This window comes from Phytophthora infestans, genomic scaffold, assembly GCF_000142945.1.
Source record: "Phytophthora infestans T30-4 supercont1.27 genomic scaffold, whole genome shotgun sequence".
NCBI lineage: Eukaryota > Oomycota > Peronosporomycetes > Peronosporales > Peronosporaceae > Phytophthora > Phytophthora infestans.
In genome coordinates, this window is record NW_003303732.1 from 475759 (window position 1) to 498115 (window position 22357).

A 22357-nucleotide genomic window follows, 5' to 3' on the forward strand; every position below is an offset into this window, starting at 1 on the left:
TTCCACCGGAGCAGAGCTCAGCCGACTTCCGCTCACTACTGCTGAACTTCGTGGCTTTGAAAAAGTCGTGGTCTGCCGGGCAAAGAGAGGAAGCTAGCGCAGATCCACCTCTTCATTGGTGGTTGTTGGATGAGGACTTTTGCAACCTTCATGCTTTTGCTGAACGGGTATTGAGTATCCCGACATCGTCAGCGGCAAGTGAGCGTTTGTGGAGTACCCAAGGTTTCACGCACACCAAGCTTCGCAATCGGCTTCGTGTCGCTACCGTTGAAAAACTGTCGTTTATCTAACTAACAACGGTGACACCAACCCCACGCGTGGACCCTTGTACAAGACGCCATTGTACAAGACACCTACAAGCTGTTGCGACTGCACCTGCAATAGTGACGCCAATGCCACCGAGGGTCACGAGGTTGATAGTCTGTTCGATCTCGACGACATGGAGTTTAAGTACATATTGGATGCGATCGTCAGTCTAGAGGCAGGCCACTAAATAATCAGTGTGCTGTATTCAATGCAATTGTGTTAGCTAGCAGTGCCGGATCCTCTCTGTAAGTGCGTGATCATCATCATATTGGTCACGTACTGGAGCAAGCTGATCCACGGCGGCCTCATTTTCTAGTCCTTCCGCAAAAGGGTTGTCATCGAGTCCTGCCGCTGGGGTCCATGAGATCCAGCCACGTTGTCACGTTGGGCTCTCCAAATTCTGTCGCAGCTTCCTGGCAAACTCCAGGTGTGAATGACGTCGCTTTGGTAGACGGCTCTCTTGAGCTCAAACAGCAGTCTTGCAGCGGGGCTGCCGTAGCTTTAGCGTCAGAGGAAGACGTTCGACTCAAAGAGTCACTAATACTAAGTTCCTTATCCAAAGGACACTTACAGCCCAAGACCAGGGCTCAAAGTTAACACCTTAACTTTTATGCTTCAAAACCAGAAGCGTTTTATTTACTATTACTGCGGCCAAGCCGCCTAGGGGTAAATGTATCCGTTTAACTATCTAGCATACTTAAACCTAATCAAATGCATAACGTGTGGCTTTCGGCCAACGTACTGAGAGACCTTGTTAACTCTCCAGCTTATGTACTGAGCGTTTGTTAACTCTCCGGGTACTTCGTACCCCTGTGTGTTCCACACCATGTAACCCCGTTACACTCTCCCCCTGTAATGGGCCCAACTACAATTACATAAGTAGGTAGATATTTCTTTAGTTATTACATAAGTAGGTAAAGTGGCACACGGGTAGCGTGTGCCAAGGTGTCATCATCTGATTGGTTGATAGTGAGGAGCCAGACTCACTTATTGACCAATCAGATATAGACATGTGTTTGAGTGGTTCACACGAGGCCAGGGGTAGCCGCCCTGGTCCTAAATAAATCAGAGTTGAATTTGACACAAACCTAAGACTTGGTTTTATTATTGCGAGCTTCCTCCGCATTACAGTGTAAGCTAGTAACGGTATCTCTTACCCTGTTACACCTGGTAGCACTTTGTAGTCCTTCCAACGACCAAGTCTACGATGAGCCAAGTCCAGATCTCCGGGGCGACCCTGGAGCATGCTGCATTCCCCCATCTCACTCGCGTGGAGTGGGAAGCGCTTCACCGCCTCGTGGCGGTGTCCGGAGACGCTGTCGTCGCATCGCTGCTGAGCTCAGCGACGCCCGACCAGCAACGTCTTGTAGCACAAGAGTTCATGGAACGCGAGCTCGCCGATGCGAATCGGCGGGTGTCAACTCCCTCGCGTCCATCCCAGAATGACGTCGTCAAGATGGAGACGTCTACGTATTCTGGCGCCGGTGAAAACCGGCTTCCGCTAAATCGGTGGTTCCGCGAGATCGACATCGCTATCGCCTCGCGACGCATCGAGGCGTCATCGGCCAAGATGAACTTCCTCCTCTCCCGGTTAACCGGGAAGGCCAAAGAATGGGCCCTCGGGAAGCTGGTTGTCGACCCTGAGGCTTTCCCGACTCTGGAAACTCTCCAGAGCGACTTGCGCCTCGCGTTCGAGCCCCCGCAAGATGAGTCTCGCGTTCGCGCAGAGTTCTTCGCTCTGCGGCAAGGTCAGATGCCCATGCGTGATTACGTCCAGAAGACGCGACATCTGGCGTCATGCATCGTGACCAAGCCAATCGACATGGCCTCGCAAGTCCACGTATTTGTGTTCGGCATGCGCGAGGGTATGACCCGCTACTGCCTCACCAGAGCTGAGCCCTCCTCTCTCGAGGAGGCGTTTGCACTCGCGATTCGCGAGGATTACATGGTCGCTGTATCGTACGCCGCAGCCATACCTGCGGAAGCCCGAGAGTCTACCCCCGAGCCCATGGAGATCGACGCCATCAACGCGTCGAGCAATCGACGTCGCGAGTCCTACCGCGGCAGCGCTGGGCGAAGCAATCGCCCCCTCATTTGCTTCCGCTGTGGGAAGAAGGGTCATCGCGCGGCGGAGTGCCGCGCGCCAGCTCCCGTCGTCTCTCACGTCGACGCGGAACACTCCTCGGTCGCTCATTCAAAAAACGACCAGGACCAGTAGGTGCGGGGCGCCCTACTGGCTTTAACGAAGGACCGGGCCCTCCGGTGGCAGCCCAACCTTCGAGCCCTCCCGTGCTCCAAGCACACACCAATGCCACCACTACGCCGGGCGACTCGAGACTGATCATTGTCAGCCTCCACGTCACCGGTGCCCGGCGACCACTGCGCGCGCTCCTTGACTCAGGAGCGACCAACAACTTCTTTCGCGCATCGTGTTTGTCGGTACTACCCAAGAACGTCCGCGTCCGGAATGGTCCGGGCGAGATCCAAGTCAAACTCGCAGATGGTAAGGCTCGCCGCGTTGCGCGGCGTGACGTGGCTTTGTCGTACACGTTCGACGGCTTCCGTAGCAAGGACGACTTATTGGTGATCGAGATGAACTACGCGTTTGACTGCATCCTGGGCATCCCTTGGCTTGCGCGATATCAGCCAGAGATTGACTGGCTGGCCCAATCAGTCAAGCGTCGACGTGGATTCGACGTGAGCGAGGTCTTCACACACCTCTTGGTGGCGCCAAGAGACTGGCCCCACGTCACAGTCGTAGACAAAACAGCAACGACACAAGCAGTGCACAGAGCGAGCGATGGCCCTCTCTGCATGGCTTGTGCTACGTTGTTGGACGAAGAGCCCTCGCGGTTTCGCGAGGTAGATGATGAGGTGGTTGAGCAGCGGCTCCCACAGTACAAGACGGTGGTCGAGCAGGGGCTCCCACAACACGAGATGATGGTCGAGCAGGGGCTCCCACAACACGAGACAGTGGTCGAGCAGGGGCTCCCACACAACGAGACGGCGGTAGAGCAGAGGTTCCCGCCGAACGATTCGGCGGTCGAGCACATTGGGCTCCCGTCAAACGATGCCGCGGTAGAGCAGGGGCTCCCGCGTGTTCCCGGCCCGGTCGAGTACGGTCTCCCGCGCCTAGAGGAGGGTGATGCATCGTCGAGTAGCAGTGCGTCAGACTCGAGCGTAAGCTCGAGGAAGTCGAAGAAGAAGTCGAAGCGACGACGCCTTAAACCTCGTCGAGACTACACGACCAGCGATAGCCCGCCGATGGAATCGGTCAGCGCGCCGGAGTACGTGGAAGGAGGCCCGAATCGGTCGCGCAGCATCGCAATCGCGAGCCCGCCGCGCGAAGCGGCGGCGATCACACGCCTTCCAGGCTTGTCCTGGAAGAACTTTCTTCGGGACCTCAAGGCTGGAGACGTCGAGCAAGTATGCTTGGTCACCGAGGCAGTCTCGGTGGATGAGGCAGCAAATGCAATCGCAACGGACAGTGTACGCTCACGTCCGCTAGGTGCTGAACCTAAGTCTGCTCGAGAGGAACGATTCCAAACGCAGTCTTGGGAGGCCTTGCGGGAGTCAGCGAATCCCGTATACGACACCGCCTGCGAGTACGCCGACGTCTTCCCGGATGAGATCCCCGCCGAGCTACCGGCGGATCGTGGAGTTCAGCATAAGATCGACCTCGCGCCAGGTACGAAGTACTGCGCTACCAGACAATGGCCACTTCCGCGTGATCAAGTGAAAGCGATCGATGACTTCTTCGAGGGCCGCCGAAAGGCGGGTCACGTGCGTGAGAGTACCTCTCCCCATTCCAGTCCAACGCTCTGTGTGAAGAAAGCCACAGGGGGATGGCGTATCGTTCACGCATTCAACAAGTTGAATGATGCCACCATCCCCGCGCAGACTCCGATCCCTCGGAAGGACATGGTACTGGACTCCATGGCTGGCAGCGTCATCTACAGCGCCATCGACCTGACCGATGGATTCTATCAGATCCTGATGAGAACATCTGATGTACCTCTCACCGCCGTAAGTACACCGAGCGGGATGCTCTGGGAGTGGCTCGTGATGTCACAGGGCCTCAAGAACGCGCCTGCCACCTTCAATCGCATGGTCTCCCATGTGCTTCGCCCGCTTCGAGACTTCGCGCCGAGTTACTTCGACGACATCTTCGTGCACAGCCGCGCTGAGGGCAACCTCAGTGCCGTGGACGTACATCTGAAACACCTGAGACAAGTCTTCCTGGTGATGCGAGAGAACAAGCTCTACGCAAATCTGAAGAAATGTGTCTTCTGCGCACCGGAGATTCCGGTGTTGGGATGCTACGTGAGCAAGAACGGTGTACGCGCGGATCCTGAGAAGGTATCGTCTATCTGTGCTTGGCCAACGCCGACAAGCCCCACTGAGTTGCGTCAGTGGCTTGGTATGGCCAATTACTTGCACAAGTACACGAAGAATTACGCTGGGTTGATCCAGCCGCTGTCCTCGCTGCTGAAGAAGGACGTGATCTGGGAGTGGAAATCGGACCACCAAGCTGCATTCGACTCGGTGAAGAAGAGCTTGGCGTCTGCGCCGATACTGAAGCTTGCTGATGACTCAAAGCCATTCCACGTCGTCTGCGACGCGAGCGATTTTGCCATCGGCTGTGCGCTGACGCAGTTCGACGATGACGAACACGAACGCGTTATCAGCTATCAGTCGCGCCAACTGAAGCCAGCCGAGAAGAATTACCCAGTCCACGACAAGGAGCTCCTGGCAATGCGGTACGCTCTGATCAAATTCAGAGTGTACTTGCTCGGTGAACAGTCATTTGCGGTTTACACTGATCACGCATCGCTGCGGACAGCGATGAAGAGCCCTCACTTGTCGCAACGGATGGCCCGTTGGCTGTCATTCTTCTCCGAGTACAACTTCGTTGTTCACTACAAGCCGGGCAAGAATAACATTCTCGCCGACGCGCTGTCTCGGCGTCCGGACTACGATCCCCGTGAGGCGCTAGGACATCAGCTCGCTGATGAGGACGACGACGAATGTGCGGTCTGCGTGTCGTCAGGCATCAACTTGACGTTGACCACGCCCACGCTCCCGCTGGGCGACGAGATTGCTACAGCGTACGCTGATGACCCTATATACGGCGCCATCATGAAGCACCTGCGTGCTCCTAGTAGTGACACGCTAAGTGCCATGTCCAAGACCACGCGGAATCAGATCGATCGATATCGACTGGACGGTAATCTGCTCAAGTACAGCATCGACAGGCTCGATGGACCTCGAGTCGTCGTCCCAAACGACGCTGATCTACGTGCGCGCATAATCCACGAGTATCATGACGCCCCGACTGGAGGACATCTCGGTCGCGAGAAGACGTACGCGGCTCTGTCGAGAGACTTCTATTGGCCGCACATGTACAAGTGGGTACGCAAGTGGGTCCGCACATGTGAAACTTGCCAGCGAGTCAAACCGTCTTCGACGTCTCAGGCCCCATTGCGCCCTCTTCCGGTCGCCACGGAAGCCTGGCGCTCCATTTCGATGGACTTCATCTTCGGTCTTCCGCCCGATACAGCCGGGCGCACGGGTGTACTTGTGTTCGTCGATCGTTTCAGCAAAATGGTCCATCTCGTTCCGGTGGCGGCCTCAATCACCGCGGAAGAGTCCGCGGCCCACTTCGTCGACGTGAATTTTCGTCATCACAGCCTGCCGGAGTCTATCGTGTCCGACCGCGACCCGCGGTTTACATCCGCGTTCTGGTCACACCTCTTCGAGCTCTTGGGAGCCAAATTGCTGATGTCAACTGCGGCACATCCGGAGACGGATGGACAAACAGAACGCGTCAACCGCGTCCTTGAAGACGTTCTCCGCAGCTATGCAACTTCGTACACGAGCTGGAGCTCGTTCCTACCGCTAGCCGAGTTCGCACTCAACAACGCCGAGCACTCCTCGACGGGTATGACGCCGTTCTTCGTGAACAACGCACGCCACCCACGTGTTCCGGCACTTCTCGCCGTGGGTCACCCCACGGATGCTGGCGGCTCCACCCTTGGTGGGGGAGAATCTCCTTCGGTCGACATGGATGCTGAAGCTGCGCTCAGCTCTAGGGACAACGTGTCCGTGTCGTGGTCATCACCGGTACGTGAACCGGTGTCTCAGCACGCACCGGTAGCCTCACCGGTGTCAACAAGCCTGCCGGCGCACTCGACTTCAGGGTTATCTTCGGGTGTAGCCAGTGCGAACGCCCTGACTCGTTCTCCGTCCAAGCAGTCCATCGAGCCTCCTCGGCATACTGCATCTCTGATAACGAGATGGACGTCGCAGCACTTGATCGATCCAGGCCGCAAGATTCGTGAGCAAGAAGTTACCACGGCAAACTATACACCGAAACCCTCGGTGCTTCCTGCCGATCGCTCGGCAGTTGCGGAATTCGTCATGCAAAGGCAATCCATCTCAAGGTTTGTCCGCGACGCACTGCAGAACGCAGTGGACAAGCAAAAGGAACAAGCTGATAAGCACGGTCGAAAGAACGTGAATGTATTCAAGATAGGAGATCGCGTTCTCCTATCGACCGAGGGAATCCGCGCTTCCGCCGTGACCAACCTCGGCGCCAACAAACTTGCCCCACGCTTCATCGGTCCTTTTCGTGTAACCAAGGCTGTGGGCGACGCCTACACCTTGGACATCCCGTCGTCACTTAGACTCCACCCGACGTTTTACGTCGGGCGACTCAAGCGGTACTTCCCTGCGACGATTCCTGATTCGATCCAGCAGACGGAGCATGCGTCGGGCGACCAGCCCGACGAGCCTGACGCGCCAGAAAGCCGTCAGCCCCTGGCGCCCGCTCTCGCGGACGATCTCCCTGCTGGGCAGAGCCAAGCACATGCGTCTCCAATCCCCGTAGGCGAGATAACAGCTCCCGATTCGACTGACGAAGCTCCGACGCGATCTGCTCAGCCCGCCAGGCACGATCTTCCGCCCGCTCAGCCCCATCCTGAGCGTCCAACGCGCGGTTCGAAGCTGCCTCCACCTCGCCCTGAACGTACAGGGCGTACGCCGTATCATCGTGAAGGCCTACCACCGATAATTGACTCGGTGGGTGACGCGCGCTGGATTGTGGAGCGTATCGTTGACCATGAAGATCCCCACAGCTCGACCGCTCAACGAAACGTCCGTAGTCGTGCTCCTCGCGCGGTTCCGACCGCGCGCCGCTACTTGGTACGTTGGCTCGGTTATTCCCCAGAACATGATACGTGGGAGTCCCGCGCCAACCTTCTCCGCGACGTTCCGGACGTGGTCCACGAGTATGAGACCATGCTACTTGAGAAGAAGAATTCCGCGAGTCACCCCGCGGAGACCGTGAACGAGATCGAGAACGGCCACGAGAACGACCCGCACGAGGAGGCGACAACGACGCCGCGCTCCGACGCGTGCAACGTCAGCGTGAGCCGCCGCGATTAGCCGCCTGATCCATACTGGACAGGGTGTGCTCGTACTTCCCGATCCATCCTGACTCCTCTCCGCTGAGTGGCCGCTCAGCGAGATGTTCCCTCCATTCGCGTTGAGTCGGACGGGTTGAAGTACCACAGGACTCACATCCCTCTCTCACGTGCACGAAGCAGAGTCGATCCATATCCCACGCGTTGTTGCAGACCTTCACGCGTAGCTCTCCAATCGAATGATCCGCGAGGATCTCCTCGCGATACGTCAACCAGTCGACAAAGCTTTCTCCAGCACGCGACATCCGGTTCCATCGCCGGATGAAGGCACACCAGGAGCGACGAAGTCCCTCACGATCAGCGCCTTCAATGTATTTCTTCCGCGTCGCGCGGAAGCGACGAAAGTGGTTCTTCATAGTGTCGAGCGTATCCGGATTCTCCGCTCCTGACAAGTCGTACAGGTCCCAGGGAACCAGGGCGTCGTCCATCACGCGCGACCGCGTGCTTCCGGCGCTGATCCTCGTGACTGTCGGCTCCGCCGGTGTCTCGGCTGTCTGGGTTACCGCCGCCGTTAGTGTGTCGATGCTTGCTGCTGTCACCAGCGTCGCGCTGGTGCTAACGTCCGTTGACTGCGTCGTGTTGTCCTCGGCCATCTTCGCTCCGTTGGGTTTTCGAGTTTTCTTCAAATGTGTTCCGTGCGCTTATGTTGCGTAAGCGCAACTTAGAGAGGAGGGAGATGTAATGGGCCCAACTCCAATTACATAAGTAGGTAGATATTTCTTTAGTTACTACATAAGTAGGTAAAGTGGCACACGGGTAGCGTGTGCCAAGGTGTCATCATCTGATTGGTTGATAGTGAGGAGCCAGACTCACTTATTGACCAATCAGATATAGACATGTGTTTGAGTGGTTCACACGAGGCCAAGGGTAGCCGCCCTGGTCCTAAATAAATCAGAGTTGAATTTGACACAAACCTAAGACTTGGTTTTATTATTGCGAGCTTCCTCCGCATTACAGTGTAAGCTAGTAACGGTATCTCTTACCTCGTTACACCTGGTAGCACTTTGCAGTCCTTCCAACGACCAAGTCTACGATGAGCCAAGTCCAGATCTCCGGGGCGACCCTGGAGCATGCTGCATTCCCCCATCTCACTCGCGTGGAGTGGGAAGCGCTTCACCGCCTCGTGGCGGTGTCCGGAGACGCTGTCGTCGCATCGCTGCTGAGCTCAGCGACGCCCGACCAGCAACGTCTTGCAGCACAAGAGTTCATGGAACGCGAGCTCACCGATGCGAATCGGCGGGTGTCAACTCCCTCGCGTCCATCCCAGAATGACGTCGTCAAGATGGAGACGTCTACGTATTCTGGCGCCGGTGAAAACCGGCTTCCGCTAAATCGGTGGTTCCGCGAGATCGACATCGCTATCGCCTCGCGACGCATCGAGGCGTCATCGGCCAAGATGAACTTCCTCCTCTCCCGGTTAACCGGGAAGGACAAAGAATGGGCCCTCGGGAAGCTGGTTGTCGACCCCGAGGCTTTCCCGACTCTGGAAACTCTCCAGAGCGACTTGCTCCTCGCGTTCGAGCCCCCGCAAGATGAGTCTCGCGTTCGCGCAGAGTTCTTCGCTCTGCGGCAAGGGCAGATGTCCATGCGTGATTACGTCCAGAAGACGCGACATCTGGCGTCATGCATCGTGACCAAGCCAATCGACACGGCCTCGCAAGTCCACGTATTTGTGTTCGGCATGTGCGAGGGTATGACCCGCTACTGCCTCACCAGAGCTGAGCCCTCCTCTCTCGAGGAGGCGTTTGCACTCGCGATTCGCGAGGATTACATGGTCGCTGCATCGTACGCCGCAGCCATACCTGCGGAAGCCCGAGAGTCTACCCCCGAGCCCATGGAGATCGACGCCATCAACGCGTCGAGCAATCGACGTCGCGGGTCCTACCGCGGCAGCGCTGGGCGAAGCAATCGCCCCCTCATTTGCTTCCGCTGTGGGAAGAAGGGTCATCGCGCGGCGGAGTGCCGCGCGCCAGCTCCCGTCGTCTCTCACGTCGACGCGGAACACTCCTCGGTCGCTCATTCAAAAAACGACCAGGACCAGTAGGTGCGGGGCGCCCTACTGGCTTTAACGAAGGACCGGGCCCTCCGGTGGCAGCCCAACCTTCGAGCCCTCCCGTGCTCCAAGCACACACCAATGCCACCACTACGCCGGGCGACTCGAGACTGATCATTGTCAGCCTCCACGTCACCGGTGCCCGGCGACCACTGCGCGCGCTCCTTGACTCAGGAGCGACCAACAACTTCTTTCGCGCATCGTGTTTGTCGGTACTACCCAAGAACGTCCGCGTCCGGAATGGTCCGGGCGAGATCCAAGTCAAACTCGCAGATGGTAAGGCTCGCCGCGTTGCGCGGCGTGACGTGTCTTTGTCGTATACGTTCGACGGCTTCCGTAGCAAGGACGACTTCTTGGTGATCGAGATGAACTACGCGTTTGACTGCATCCTGGGCATCCCTTGGCTTGCGCGATATCAGCCAGAGATTGACTGGCTGGCCCAATCAGTCAAGCGTCGACGTGGATTCGACGTGAGCGAGGTCTTCACACACCTCTTGGTGGCGCCAAGAGACTGGCCCCACGTCACAGTCGTAGACAAAACAGCAACGACACAAGCAGTGCACAGAGCGAGCGATGGTCCTCTCTGCATGGCTTGTGCTACGTTGTTGGACGAAGAGCCCTCGCGTTCGCGAGGTAGATGATGAGGTGATGAGCAGCGGCTCCCACAGCACAAGACGGTGGTCGAGCAGGGGCTCCCACAACACGAGATGATGGTCGAGCAGGGGCTCCCACAACACGAGACAGTGGTCGAGCAGGGGCTCCTACACAACGAGACGGCGGTAGAGCAGAGGTTCCCGCCGAACGATTCGGCGGTCGAGCACATTGGGCTCCCGTCAAACGATGCCGCGGTAGAGCAGGGCCTCCCGCGTGTTCCCGGCCCGGTCGAGTACGGTCTCCCGCGCCTAGAGGAGGGTGATGCATCGTCGAGTAGCAGTGCGTCAGACTCGAGCGTAAGCTCGAGGAAGTCGAAGAAGAAGTCGAAGCGACGACGTCTTAAACCTCGTCGAGACTACACGACCAGCGATAGCCCGCCGATGGAATCGGTCAGCGCGCTGGAGTACGTGGAAGGAGGCCCGAATCGGTCGCGCAGCGCAATCGCGAGCCCGCCGCGCGAAGCGGCGGCGATCACACGCCTTCCAGGCTTGTCCTGGAAGAACTTTCTTCGGGACCTCAAGGCTGGAGACGTCGAGCAAGTATGTTTGGTCACCGAGGCAGTCTCGGTGGATGAGGCAGCAAATGCGGTCGCAACGGACAGTGTACGCTCACGTCCGCTAGGTGCTGAACCTAAGTCTGCTCGAGAGGAACGATTCCAAACGCAGTCTTGGGAGGCCTTGCGGGAGTCAGCGAATCCCGTATACGACACCGCCTGCGAGTACGCCGACGTCTTCCCGGATGAGATCCCCGCCGAGCTACCGGCGGATCGTGGAGTTCAGCACGAGATCGACCTCGCGCCAGGTACGAAGTACTGCGTTACCAGACAATGGCCACTTCCGCGTGATCAAGTGAAAGCGATCGATGACTTCTTCGAGGGCCGCCGAAAGGCGGGTCACGTGCGTGAGAGTACCTCTTTCCATTCCAGTCCAACGTTCTGTGTGAAGAAAGCCACAGGGGGATGGCGTATCGTTCACGCATTCAACAAGTTGAATGATGCCACCATCCCCGCGCAGACTCCGATCCCTCGGAAGGACATGGTACTGGACTCCATGGCTGGCAGCGTCATCTACAGCGCCATCGACCTGACCGATGGATTCTATCAGATCCTGATGAGAACATCTGATGTACCTCTCACCGCCGTAAGTACACCGAGCGGGATGCTCTGGGAGTAACTCGTGATGCCACAGGGCCTCAAGAACGCGCCTGCCACCTTCAATCGCATGGTCTCCCATGTGCTTCGCCCGCTTCGAGACTTCGCGCCGAGTTACTTCGACGACATCTTCGTGCACAGCCGCGCTGAGGGCAACCTCAGTGCCGTGGACGTACATCTGAAACACCTGAGACAAGTCTTCCTGGTGATGCGAGAGAACAAGCTCTACGCAAACCTGAAGAAATGTGTCTTCTGCGCACCGGAGATTCCGGTGTTGGGATGCTACGTGAGCAAGAACGGTGTACGCGCGGATCCTGAGAAGGTATCGTCTATCTGTGCTTGGCCAACGCCGACAAGCCCCACTGAGTTGCGTCAGTGGCTTGGTATGGCCAATTACTTGCACAAGTACACGAAGAATTACGCTGGGTTGATCCAGCCGCTGTCCTCGCTGCTGAAGAAGGACGTGATCTGGGAGTGGAAATCGGACCACCAAGCTGCATTCGACTCGGTGAAGAAGAGCTTGGCGTCTGCGCCGATACTGAAGCTTGCTGATGACTCAAAGCCATTCCACGTCGTCTGCGACGCGAGCGATTTTGCCATCGGCTGTGCGCTGATGCAGTTCGACAATGACGAACACGAAAGCGTTATCAGCTATCAGTCGCGCCAACTGAAGCCAGCCAAGAAGAATTACCCAGTCCACGACAAGGAGCTCCTGGCAATGCGGTACGCTCTGATCAAATTCAGAGTGTACTTGCTCGGTGAACAGTCATTTGCGGTTTACACTGATCACGCATCGCTGCGGACAGCGATGAAGAGCCCTCACTTGTCGCAACGGATGGCCCGTTGGCTGTCATTCTTCTCCGAGTACAACTTCGTTGTTCACTACAAGCCGGGCAAGAATAACATTCTCGCCGACGCGCTGTCTCGGCGTCCGGACTATGATCCCCGTGAGGCGCTAGGACATCAGCTCGCTGATGAGGACGACGACGAATGTGCGGTCTGCGTGTCGTCAGGCATCAACTTGACGTTGACCACGCCCACGCTCCCGCTGGGCGACGAGATTGCTACAGCGTACGCTTATGACCCTATATACGGCGCCATCATGAAGCACCTGCGTGCTCCTAGTAGTGACACGCTAAGTGCCCTGTCCAAGACCACGCGGAATCAGATCGATCGATATCGACTGGACGGTAATCTGCTCAAGTACAGCATCGACAGGTTCGATGGACCTCGAGTCGTCGTCCCAAACGACGCTGATCTACGTGCGCGCATAATCCACGAGTATCATGACGCCCCGACTGGAGGACATCTCGGTCGCGAGAAGACGTACGCGGCTCTGTCGAGAGACTTCTATTGGCCGCACATGTACAAGTGGGTACGCAAGTGGGTCCGCACATGTGAAACTTGCCAGCGAGTCAAACCGTCTTCGACGTCTCAGGCCCCATTGCGCCCTCTTCCGGTCGCCACGGAAGCCTGGCGCTCCATTTCGATGGACTTCATCTTCGGTCTTCCGCCCGATACAGCCGGGCGCACGGGTGTACTTGTGTTCGTCGATCGTTTCAGCAAAATGGTCCATCTCGTTCCGGTGGCGGCCTCAATCACCGCGGAAGAGTCCGCGGCCCACTTCGTCGACGTGAATTTTCGTCATCACAGCCTGCCGGAGTCTATCGTGTCCGACCGCGACCCGCGGTTTACATCCGCGTTCTGGTCACACCTCTTCGAGCTCTTGGGAACCAAATTGCTGATGTCAACTGCGGCACATCCGGAGACGGATGGACAAACAGAACGCGTCAACCGCGTCCTTGAAGACGTTCTCCGCAGCTATGCAACTTCGTACACGAGCTGGAGCTCGTTCCTACCGCTAGCCGAGTTCGCACTCAACAACGCCGAGCACTCCTCGACGGGTATGACGCCGTTCTTCGTGAACAACGCACGCCACCCACGTGTTCCGGCACTTCTCGCCGTGGGTCACCCCACGGATGCTGGCGGCTCCACCCTTGGTGGGGGAGAACCTCCTTCGGTCGACATGGATGCTGAAGCTGCGCTCAGCTCTAGGGACAACGTGTCCGTGTCGTGGTCATCACCGGTACGTGAACCGGTCTCAGCACGCACCGGTAGCCTCACCGGTGTCAACAAGCCTGCCGGCGCACTCGACTTCAGGGTTATCTTCGGGTGTAGCCAGTGCGAACGCCCTGACTCGTTCTCCGTCCAAGCAGTCCATCGAGCCTCCTCGGCATACTGCATCTCTGATAACGAGATGGACGTCGCAGCACTTGATCGATCCAGGCCGCAAGATTCGTGAGCAAGAAGTTACCACGGCAAACTATACACCGAAACCCTCGGTGCTTCCTGCCGATCGCTCGGCAGTTGCGGAATTCGTCATGCAAAGGCAATCCATCGCAAGGTTCGTCCGCGACGCACTGCAGAACGCAGTGGACAAGCAAAAGGAACAAGCTGATAAGCACGGTCGAAAGAACGTGAATGTATTCAAGATAGGAGATCGCGTTCTCCTATCGACCGAGGGAATCCGCGCTTCCGCCGTGACCAACCTCGGCGCCAACAAACTTGCCCCACGCTTCATCGGTCCTTTTCGTGTAACCAAGGCTGTGGGCGACGCCTACACCTTGGACATCCCGTCGTCACTTAGACACCCGACGTTTTACGTCGGGCGACTCAAGTGGTACTTCCCTGCGACGATTCCTGATTCGATCCAGCAGACGGAGCATGCGTCGGGCGACCAGCCCGACGAGCCTGACGCGCCAGAAAGCCGTCAGCCCCTGGCGCCCGCTCTCGCGGACGATCTCCCTGCTGGGCAGAGCCAAGCACATGCGTCTCCAATCCCCGTAGGCGAGATAACAGCTCCCGATTCGACTGACGAAGCTCCGACGCGATCTGCTCAGCCCGCCAGGCACGATCTTCCGCCCGCTCAGCCCCAACCTGAGCGTCCAACGCGCGGTTCGAAGCTGCCTCCATGAACGTACAGGGCGTACGCCGTATCATCGTGAAGGCCCACCACCGATAGTTGACTCGGTGGGTGACGCGCGCTGGATTGTGGAGCGTATCGTTGACCATGAAGATCCCCACAGCTCGACCGCTCAACGAAACGTCCGTAGTCGTGCTCCTCGCGCGGTTCCGACCGCGCGCCGCTACTTGGTACGTTGGCTCGGTTATCCCCCAGAAAATGATACGTGGGAGTCCCGCGCCAACCTTCTCCGCGACGTTCCGGACGTGGTCCACGAGTATGAGACCATGCTACTTGAGAAGAAGAATTCCGCGAGTCACCCCGCGGAGACCGTGAACGAGATCGAGAACGGCCACGAGAACGACCCGCACGAGGAGGCGACAACGACGCCGCGCTCCGACGCGTGCAACGTCGGCGTGAGCCGCCGCGATTAGCCGCCTGATCCATACTGGACAGGGTGTGCTCGTACTTTCCGATCCATCCCGACTCCTCTCCGCTGAGTGGCCGCTCAGCGAGATGTTCCCTCCATTCGCGTTGAGTCGGACGGGTTGAAGTACCACAGGACTCACATCCCTCTCTCACGTGCACGAAGCAGAGTCGATCCATATCCCACGCGTTGTTGCAGACCTTCACGCGTAGCTCTCCAATCGAATGATCCGCGAGGATCTCCTCGCGATACGTCAACCAGTTGACAAAGCTTTCTCCAGCACGCGACATCCGGTTCCATCGCCGGATGAAGGCACACCAGGAGCGACGAAGTCCCTCACGATCAGCGCCTTCAATGTATTTCTTCCGCGTCGCGCGGAAGCGACGAAAGTGGTTCTTCATAGTGTCGAGCGTATCCGGATTCTCCGCTCCTGACAAGTCGTACAGGTCCCAGGGAACCAGGGCGTCGTCCATCACGCGCGACCGCGTGCTTCCGGCGCTGATCCTCGTGACTGTCGGCTCCGCCGGTGTCTCGGCTGTCTGGGTTACCGCCGCCGTTAGTGTGTCGATGCTTGCTGCTGTCACCAGCGTCGCGCTGGTGCTAACGTCCGTTGACTGCGTCGTGTTGTCCTCGGCCATCTTCGCTCCGTTGGGTTTTCGAGTTTTCTTCAAATGTGTTCCGTGCGCTTATGTTGCGTAAACGCAACTTAGAGAGGAGGGTGATGTAATGGGCCCAACTCCAATTACACAAGTAGGTAGATATTTCTTTAGTTATTACATAAGTAGGTAAAGTGGCACACGCTACCCGTGTGCCAAGGTGTCATCATCTGATTGGTTGATAGTGAGGAGCCAGACTCACTTATTGACCAATCAGATATAGACATGTGTTTGAGTGGTTCACACGAGGCCAGGGGTAGCCGCCCTGGTCCTAAATAAATCAGAGTTGAATTTGACACAAACCTAAGACTTGGTTTTATTATTGCGAGCTTCCTCCGCATTACAGTGTAAGCTAGTAACGGTATCTCTTACCCCGTTACACCCCCACTAAGATGAGAACATTCCATTCTCGAAACTCTCCTCAGCGAGGTCACGTCTTGTTAAGACGGCGGAGGTTACTACACCTCACACCAGCGTTGTACAGCTCCGTGAGCTCACAAACGCCTACGCATCGTTGATGCCCAACTTCTCGTCGTCGGCCCACGGCCCAATGCTCCAAGCGCAGCGCGCGTCTTCGGTCTCAGACCTAAGCTCGCGCTCCGCGCCTACTCCAAGAGCTGCAAACCGCTTAGAGCAATGCTCTTGACTCATTCGAGTCGTCGACAACAGCTCAGCGGTTGAACACTCGCTTCACAAGCGATAGGTCGGTGGTTTGAACCCACCAGGGCACAGCCCTCTCGTTCCATGAACTGTAGTCATTGAATGGACAAGCTTAAGAGCAACGCCCTTTCAGCTCAGTGGTCGAGCGCTGGCTTTGGAAGCCACAGGTCGGTGGTTCAAATCCACCCGGGCGCAGCCCTCTCATACCATGAGTAGTCCGCTCTCGGACTGACGTACGGGCATCGCCCTTATAGCTCAATGGTAGAGCTCCGGTCTGTCAAGCCAAAGGCCAGTGGCTCGATCCCCGTCCGGGACACCACTTTCGCTGTTACAGCGTATCCACATTTGGATCATGCTCATCGAGCAAGTTGTTTAAAACAACTATGCGGCTATCGAGACGCTTGTGCCTGAACCTTGTTCAGCACAACACGAAGCACCTGCTTCCTTCGGGACCATGTCCCTAACACTACGAGGTCTCTCTACCTCCTGCGCCCGCTGCGAGCACCGCTCATACGTACGAGCTGGCTGCTACAGCCACTGGTCAGAGCCTGAGCTCAACTACTGACCTGATCGCTCCCCACTCTAGTGGGAGGCGCCCAGCGCCTGGCGACGCTGTCGCACGCCATGGTGGCGCTTCGGCACATGATGTGCCCGGTCGTAAGCGTCAACGACGTCAGGGCAATCTTGCCGGAGGATAGCCTCAAACTCCCATGAGTTCTGTGAGTGAGGGTAACCCCTCCACTTCACCAAGTACTGGGTACGACCCTGGCGTCTACTCCACGCCACAAGGCGTTTTACGTGAAAGTGGAGCTCACCATGCTCATCGAGCAGAGCTGGAGGAGGCCTTGCCTCAGCTGGGCTCTCGCGGGGAGAGTCAGCACTTGCCGGAACGGCGTCTGCGTCCATACGACGCCGGCGTCCACGACGTGAACGTTCCCGTTCACCGTCCATCGGTCGATCTCGAAGAGATGATCCACCTTGTGGATAGGTAAGAGCCACCACTGTAGACTCACATCCAGGTCTCGAACCTTGAGCGTCCAGTCGCTCGGCTGAGCGCTCAGCTTGGCTTGCTCCTGCATCTCGAGCACTTCGCTCCGCGACCTGTGGCTCTGCCACATGCTGTTGATCAGCCATCTGTGGATCCACCACTTGCTGTCGTTCAGCCTCCCGTGGCTCTACCACTTGCTGACCTGCAGCTGTCCGTGGTCCAGCCACCGTTGGTGCCAACGCCTCCGCGCTCACCTGAGCAGGGTCTTGATATGGCTTAAGCAAGCCAACATAGAAGACCGGATGCGTGCGCATCTTCTTTGTAAGGCTGAGCGTATACGCTAGGCCCTTCCTGGCCACGACCTTAAACGGTCCTATGAACCGAGGTCTTAACTTCGCTTTGAAGACTACAAACACTGCATGAGTAGGCAGGTTTTTAGCGTTTAATAAGACTTGGTCTCCGACCTCAAACCTCTCAACATTGCTTCTGCCCTTGGCATCCGCATGTTCCTTCTGCGTGTCTTGGCTTTCAGCCATAGCGTCGCGTACTTGACGCATTACGCTCAGTCTCAAAGAGACAAAGTCATCGACTTGCTTGCGAGCCGCAACAGGGCTGACATCAGCTAGCCGCTCGGCTATTCCTCCCCCATCAAGCCCTGAGCCACTGCGTGGCGGCGTCAGTGGGACGCGAGGGTTAACCAAGCCGTTCACATAGAACGGAGTGTAGCCTGTCGAGGCATGCACTGCATTATTTAATGCGAACTAAACGAGTGGGAGCATCTGGCTCCAGCGTTTTGGCGCCTCAGCGCATACGCTTCGGAGGGTATCCTCCACAACGCGATTCACGCGTTCGGTTTGACCATCGGTCTGCGGATGGTCCGCTGTGGACATGTCCAAACGAGTGCCGAGCACTCTGAAGAGGGACGTCCAGAACTTCGCGGTGAAGCGCGGGTCTCGATCCGAGACAATTGCCTCAGGCAAGCCATGTTGGCGAAAGACTCGGTCTAAAAACAGCAAAGCTGTACCTTCACCATCAATGGTGTCCGGCACTGCCGCTAAATGAGCCATCTTGCTCAATCGGTCTACAAAGACCACTATAACCGTGTTTCCCGCCTTATCCTTGGGAAAGCCAAACACAAAGTCCATACTCATGGACTGCCAGCATCCCTTGGGGACAGGCAAACTCGCCAATGGCGCTGCCGTGCTCGGCGCGGACTTTGTCCGTTGACACGTCTCACACGTGCGTACATAGGTGCCGACCCACTTATACATCTTGGTCCACCAGTACATCGAGCTCACCGAGCCATAGGTCTTCTCCCGACCTAAGTGCCCGCCCACGGGCGTATCATGAACCTCGTAGAGGATTTGATACTTTAGATCCTCATCGTGAGGAACGACTACACGAGGGTTATCCTCAGCGTCGGTGCTGTAGTACAGCAGGCCGCCATCGTGTGAGTATCGATGCAGCCTCGCGCGTAAGCGCCCAGACAATTCCTTGTCAGAGTCTTTAAACTCTTCGCATCCAAGAGCCCGTAGCAGCGCTACGCACATGTCGTCTTGTGCATACGCCCCGCGTATCAAGTCAGGCACTGACGACGTCACTGTCGTGACATGAGCTAACTCGTAGTCCGGCCTGCGCGAGAGCGCATCGGCCACTACATTAAGCCGCCCCGGCTTGTACTTCACCTCGAAGTTATACTCGGCAAAATTTTCAGACGTGTCTTTGCTGTATGTGACATAGTCACGTTCTCGTCACGCTGTCGTTTCAACGTCTTACTCATTTGCGCTAATTCCACTGTTGTTTTTCCGGTGCGTGCGGAAGCTTTGAGATCTACCACATGCCAATTGTATTATCAATTAGTAAAAACAAGAAATCCACCAAAACATTAAATCATCATGTGCTTAATTACCCTGTCCAGTACTCGATTTAGGCTTCGCAGTCGGTTCGCTAAGAGAGGCGTCAGAGCCCGCGCTAGCTCCATATTCTTGCTCGTCGAATGTTTCCTCAACATTCCCACCAATCTCACCTGCATCGATGCCGAAGTAGGGGTTCATACTGCCTCCTCCGGAATTGGCTATCTGTTAGGCACGAATCGGATGCGAGATTCTGAGTCTCGGCTCCGATGAAATGGTTTCTTGTTCGTCATTATCTAGCTGCAACACACTGCACTTGCCCTCGATTTCTCTAAAGACATGCTTCGCTCGTCGAATCTCTGGGGGACACCACGGATCCCCTAAATAGCATAGTATACGTATAAAGATGAATGATGGTATTACAGCACACACAGGCCTCACTCACCTGTTGGCTTTTTAGCATTCTTCAACGCGTAGAACTTGCGACGTAACGACTCTGAGTCGCGCTGCGGCCACTCAGCAGGCAGGTTCCGATTGTATGCGTAGTGGACATCATCCCATTGAGCCGATCCGAGAGGGAGAATCTGCTCGACGAGAGATAAGAGGCCTGCAATAGTGAAAGCAGCGTTAAAATCAATCATGAGATCCAATTTGTGACGCACTACGTACGTTCAACCTGAGGCGTAGTGAAGCCCCGTCCTCTTCCAGCAGTACGGCGGCTCATTGTGTGAGCTGTTGTGTCCCAAAGCAAAACTAGAAGTGGGCTTGACTGGATACCGATAGCTGTACCAGAAATGAGGTACGAACGATTTTGCGTCGACACATTTTGTGGAGACGAGAAAAACGCCTCAACATTTTACTACCGATTTGTGACAACAAATACGTCACGGCTTTGTCAGACGCAAAAATCGAGTTTGTGTAGGTTTTGGTAGCTCCAATGCCTGACCTTTTGAACTATCACTTTACGGAGGATGGAGCTTTTTTCGCTTTGACGTCAAGAATAATCAGAATTATACTAGAAAAAGCGCAAACTGAGCTTAATCTATGGTATATCAATAAAGCAATCGAATCCATTTTCGCGTCAATGACTGTGTGCATACAAATCCTCATACGAACTCATTTCAACCGATCGTGCCCATCTCAGAATGGACATTGACCAATCACACATGCGAGGTTTTACATAGAAAAACCTATCTGTTACATGTAATTATTTTCTGGACCAAGGACTGTACTCGCGTAGCACTACCAGTTTTAATACCGCGGTATTTTAAAATAGAACTTGTTTCTTAAATTTCACAGCTTCTTACTTATTTCGCGTTTTGTGGGCTTCAAGCACAGCTTCTTACATATTTCGCGTTTTGTAGCAGAAGGGTGGGGGGCTTCGCCAAGAGCGGGATACTACCTACTGGGCCTCGAGATATAGGAGACCGCTTCAGAGCACCAACTTATGCAGAAGAAGAAGCACGGATTCTAGAAGTAGATCAAGAAGAATAAAATGGATATACTAAGTAGGAGGGGTGAAACCTTTAAAGATTCGCCTTTTTGTTTTTGCACATCATGTGATCTGCATTTTTACTCTTTTGTTGCACTCGATCCGTGTGTAGCATTGGATCCGTGTTTTACGGTAAGTTTGCCACCAGCGCGAGTTTATCTTCGTACGACATCACTGCTACACGTTCGGCATCAAGAAGAAGGCGCGTCTAATAATACAAGAGATTGGCCTGCGCTTTACAACGAAGTTGCGACGGCTGCAGCAGGAACCGTTTGACACCAAGTTCGGCGAGTACGAGTGGATTCACAAGCAGCACCAACTCACGCAGGAAATTTCACCTAAAAGCAGTTTGCCTTCTTTCACAAATTCTCTTTACTTACTGGTGGATTGCATGTATTTCATTGCACTAGCCATTTCAATTGCCGCTATTACGGTGGGGCTGCTCTCCGCATTATTGACAGGTTTGAAACACATGGCGGGATTATTTGCGCGACCGTCCGTAATACGGACCGTATCGGACGCGGCAACTCGACGAAGCTGCTTTCCACATCGGAATGATCCCGTGAAAAAACACTTGGTACAATTGTTGATTGACAAAGAGTTTTTCGGAGCCAATTCTGGGACAACGTGGCAGTGTACACGTCGCATATTCTCCAGCTTCCTCGACTGCCTGTAGAGCGAAACATCGGAACTTGGAGCTAAATTGCGAAGAAGATCTCTTTTCAATGTTTAAAATATAATCTAGAGTGACACAAGAGTCGCAAGCAGGTCGCAGCCGCACAATGCTATAGGTTTCAGCTTCCCTTCAGCATTTTTCAACTAGCCACTGCGTGGCTCAGCGAACATAATCATCCTGGCATCTGCGAGGACTCTGCAACCGACGAAGCGCACCTCTTGTCTTCCCATTTGTAAGCTTACTCGTTGGTAGCCTCCATCAGGTAAGCGATCAGGTCGCGACGCTCCTGCGGCTTCTTCAGGCCGGCGAACACCATCTTGGTACCCTTGATGTACTTCTTGGGAGCAAGGAGGTACTCGAACAGGGTCTCGTCAGTCCAAACGACACCCGAGTTCTTGTTGGCAGCCGAGTACGAGTAGTTCTCAGCCTGGCCGGACTGGCGGTTGATCATACCAGCAAGGTTGGGGCCCTGCTTGTGAGCGCCACCAGCGTTAGTGGTGTGGCACTGAGCGCACTTGGTCTTGAAGATCTTGGCGCCCTTAGCAGCGTCTCCCTTTCCGCCGGCAACGTTAACCATTGTTCTAGATGTGTGTGTGGGGTGGAGCTGTTCTGGTGGTGCTTCTGACGGTCTTTTTCAAAGTGCGTCGCCAGAGCTGCGGTCATGAGGGCCAGGTATGTTTAGGCTGTTTAAATCATCTGGAAAAACCTTGGCTTCGAGGTTCTATCGCTGTTTTAAACATAACGTGGGGACATGAAACGACCGAAACTGCCGTCCTATTGCAGCCAATCAACGACTATTATTCCAAGTATCTTCTGGAACGGTGACTGTCATTCTGAGTCGCATGCAATGTAGCAGCCACCATTCCAGAAAAGTCTCCGGGCTAGACATTGGAAACTATGATGCAGTCTTCTATCGGCGCTGCTGTGGTCCTTAACATTTCGGGAAGTATTGTGCTTCGCTTTCCCCCGTGATCGTGGTCGATACGATGACGCTTT

At 55.8% G+C, this 22357-nt stretch overlaps 1 protein-coding gene across 1 annotated transcript; it reads right to left on the reverse strand.

The window, feature by feature from the left end:
* Positions 1-21384: 21384 nt before the first annotated feature.
* PITG_12682 (cytochrome c) lies at positions 21385-21990 on the reverse strand (the record flags this gene model as incomplete). The annotated part of the gene is made up of 1 exon (XM_002900049.1): positions 21385-21990. The coding sequence occupies one exon, from the start codon at positions 21936-21938 to the stop codon at positions 21600-21602; it is 339 nt and encodes a 112-aa protein (XP_002900095.1).
* Between the last annotated feature and the right edge of the window lie 367 nt (positions 21991-22357).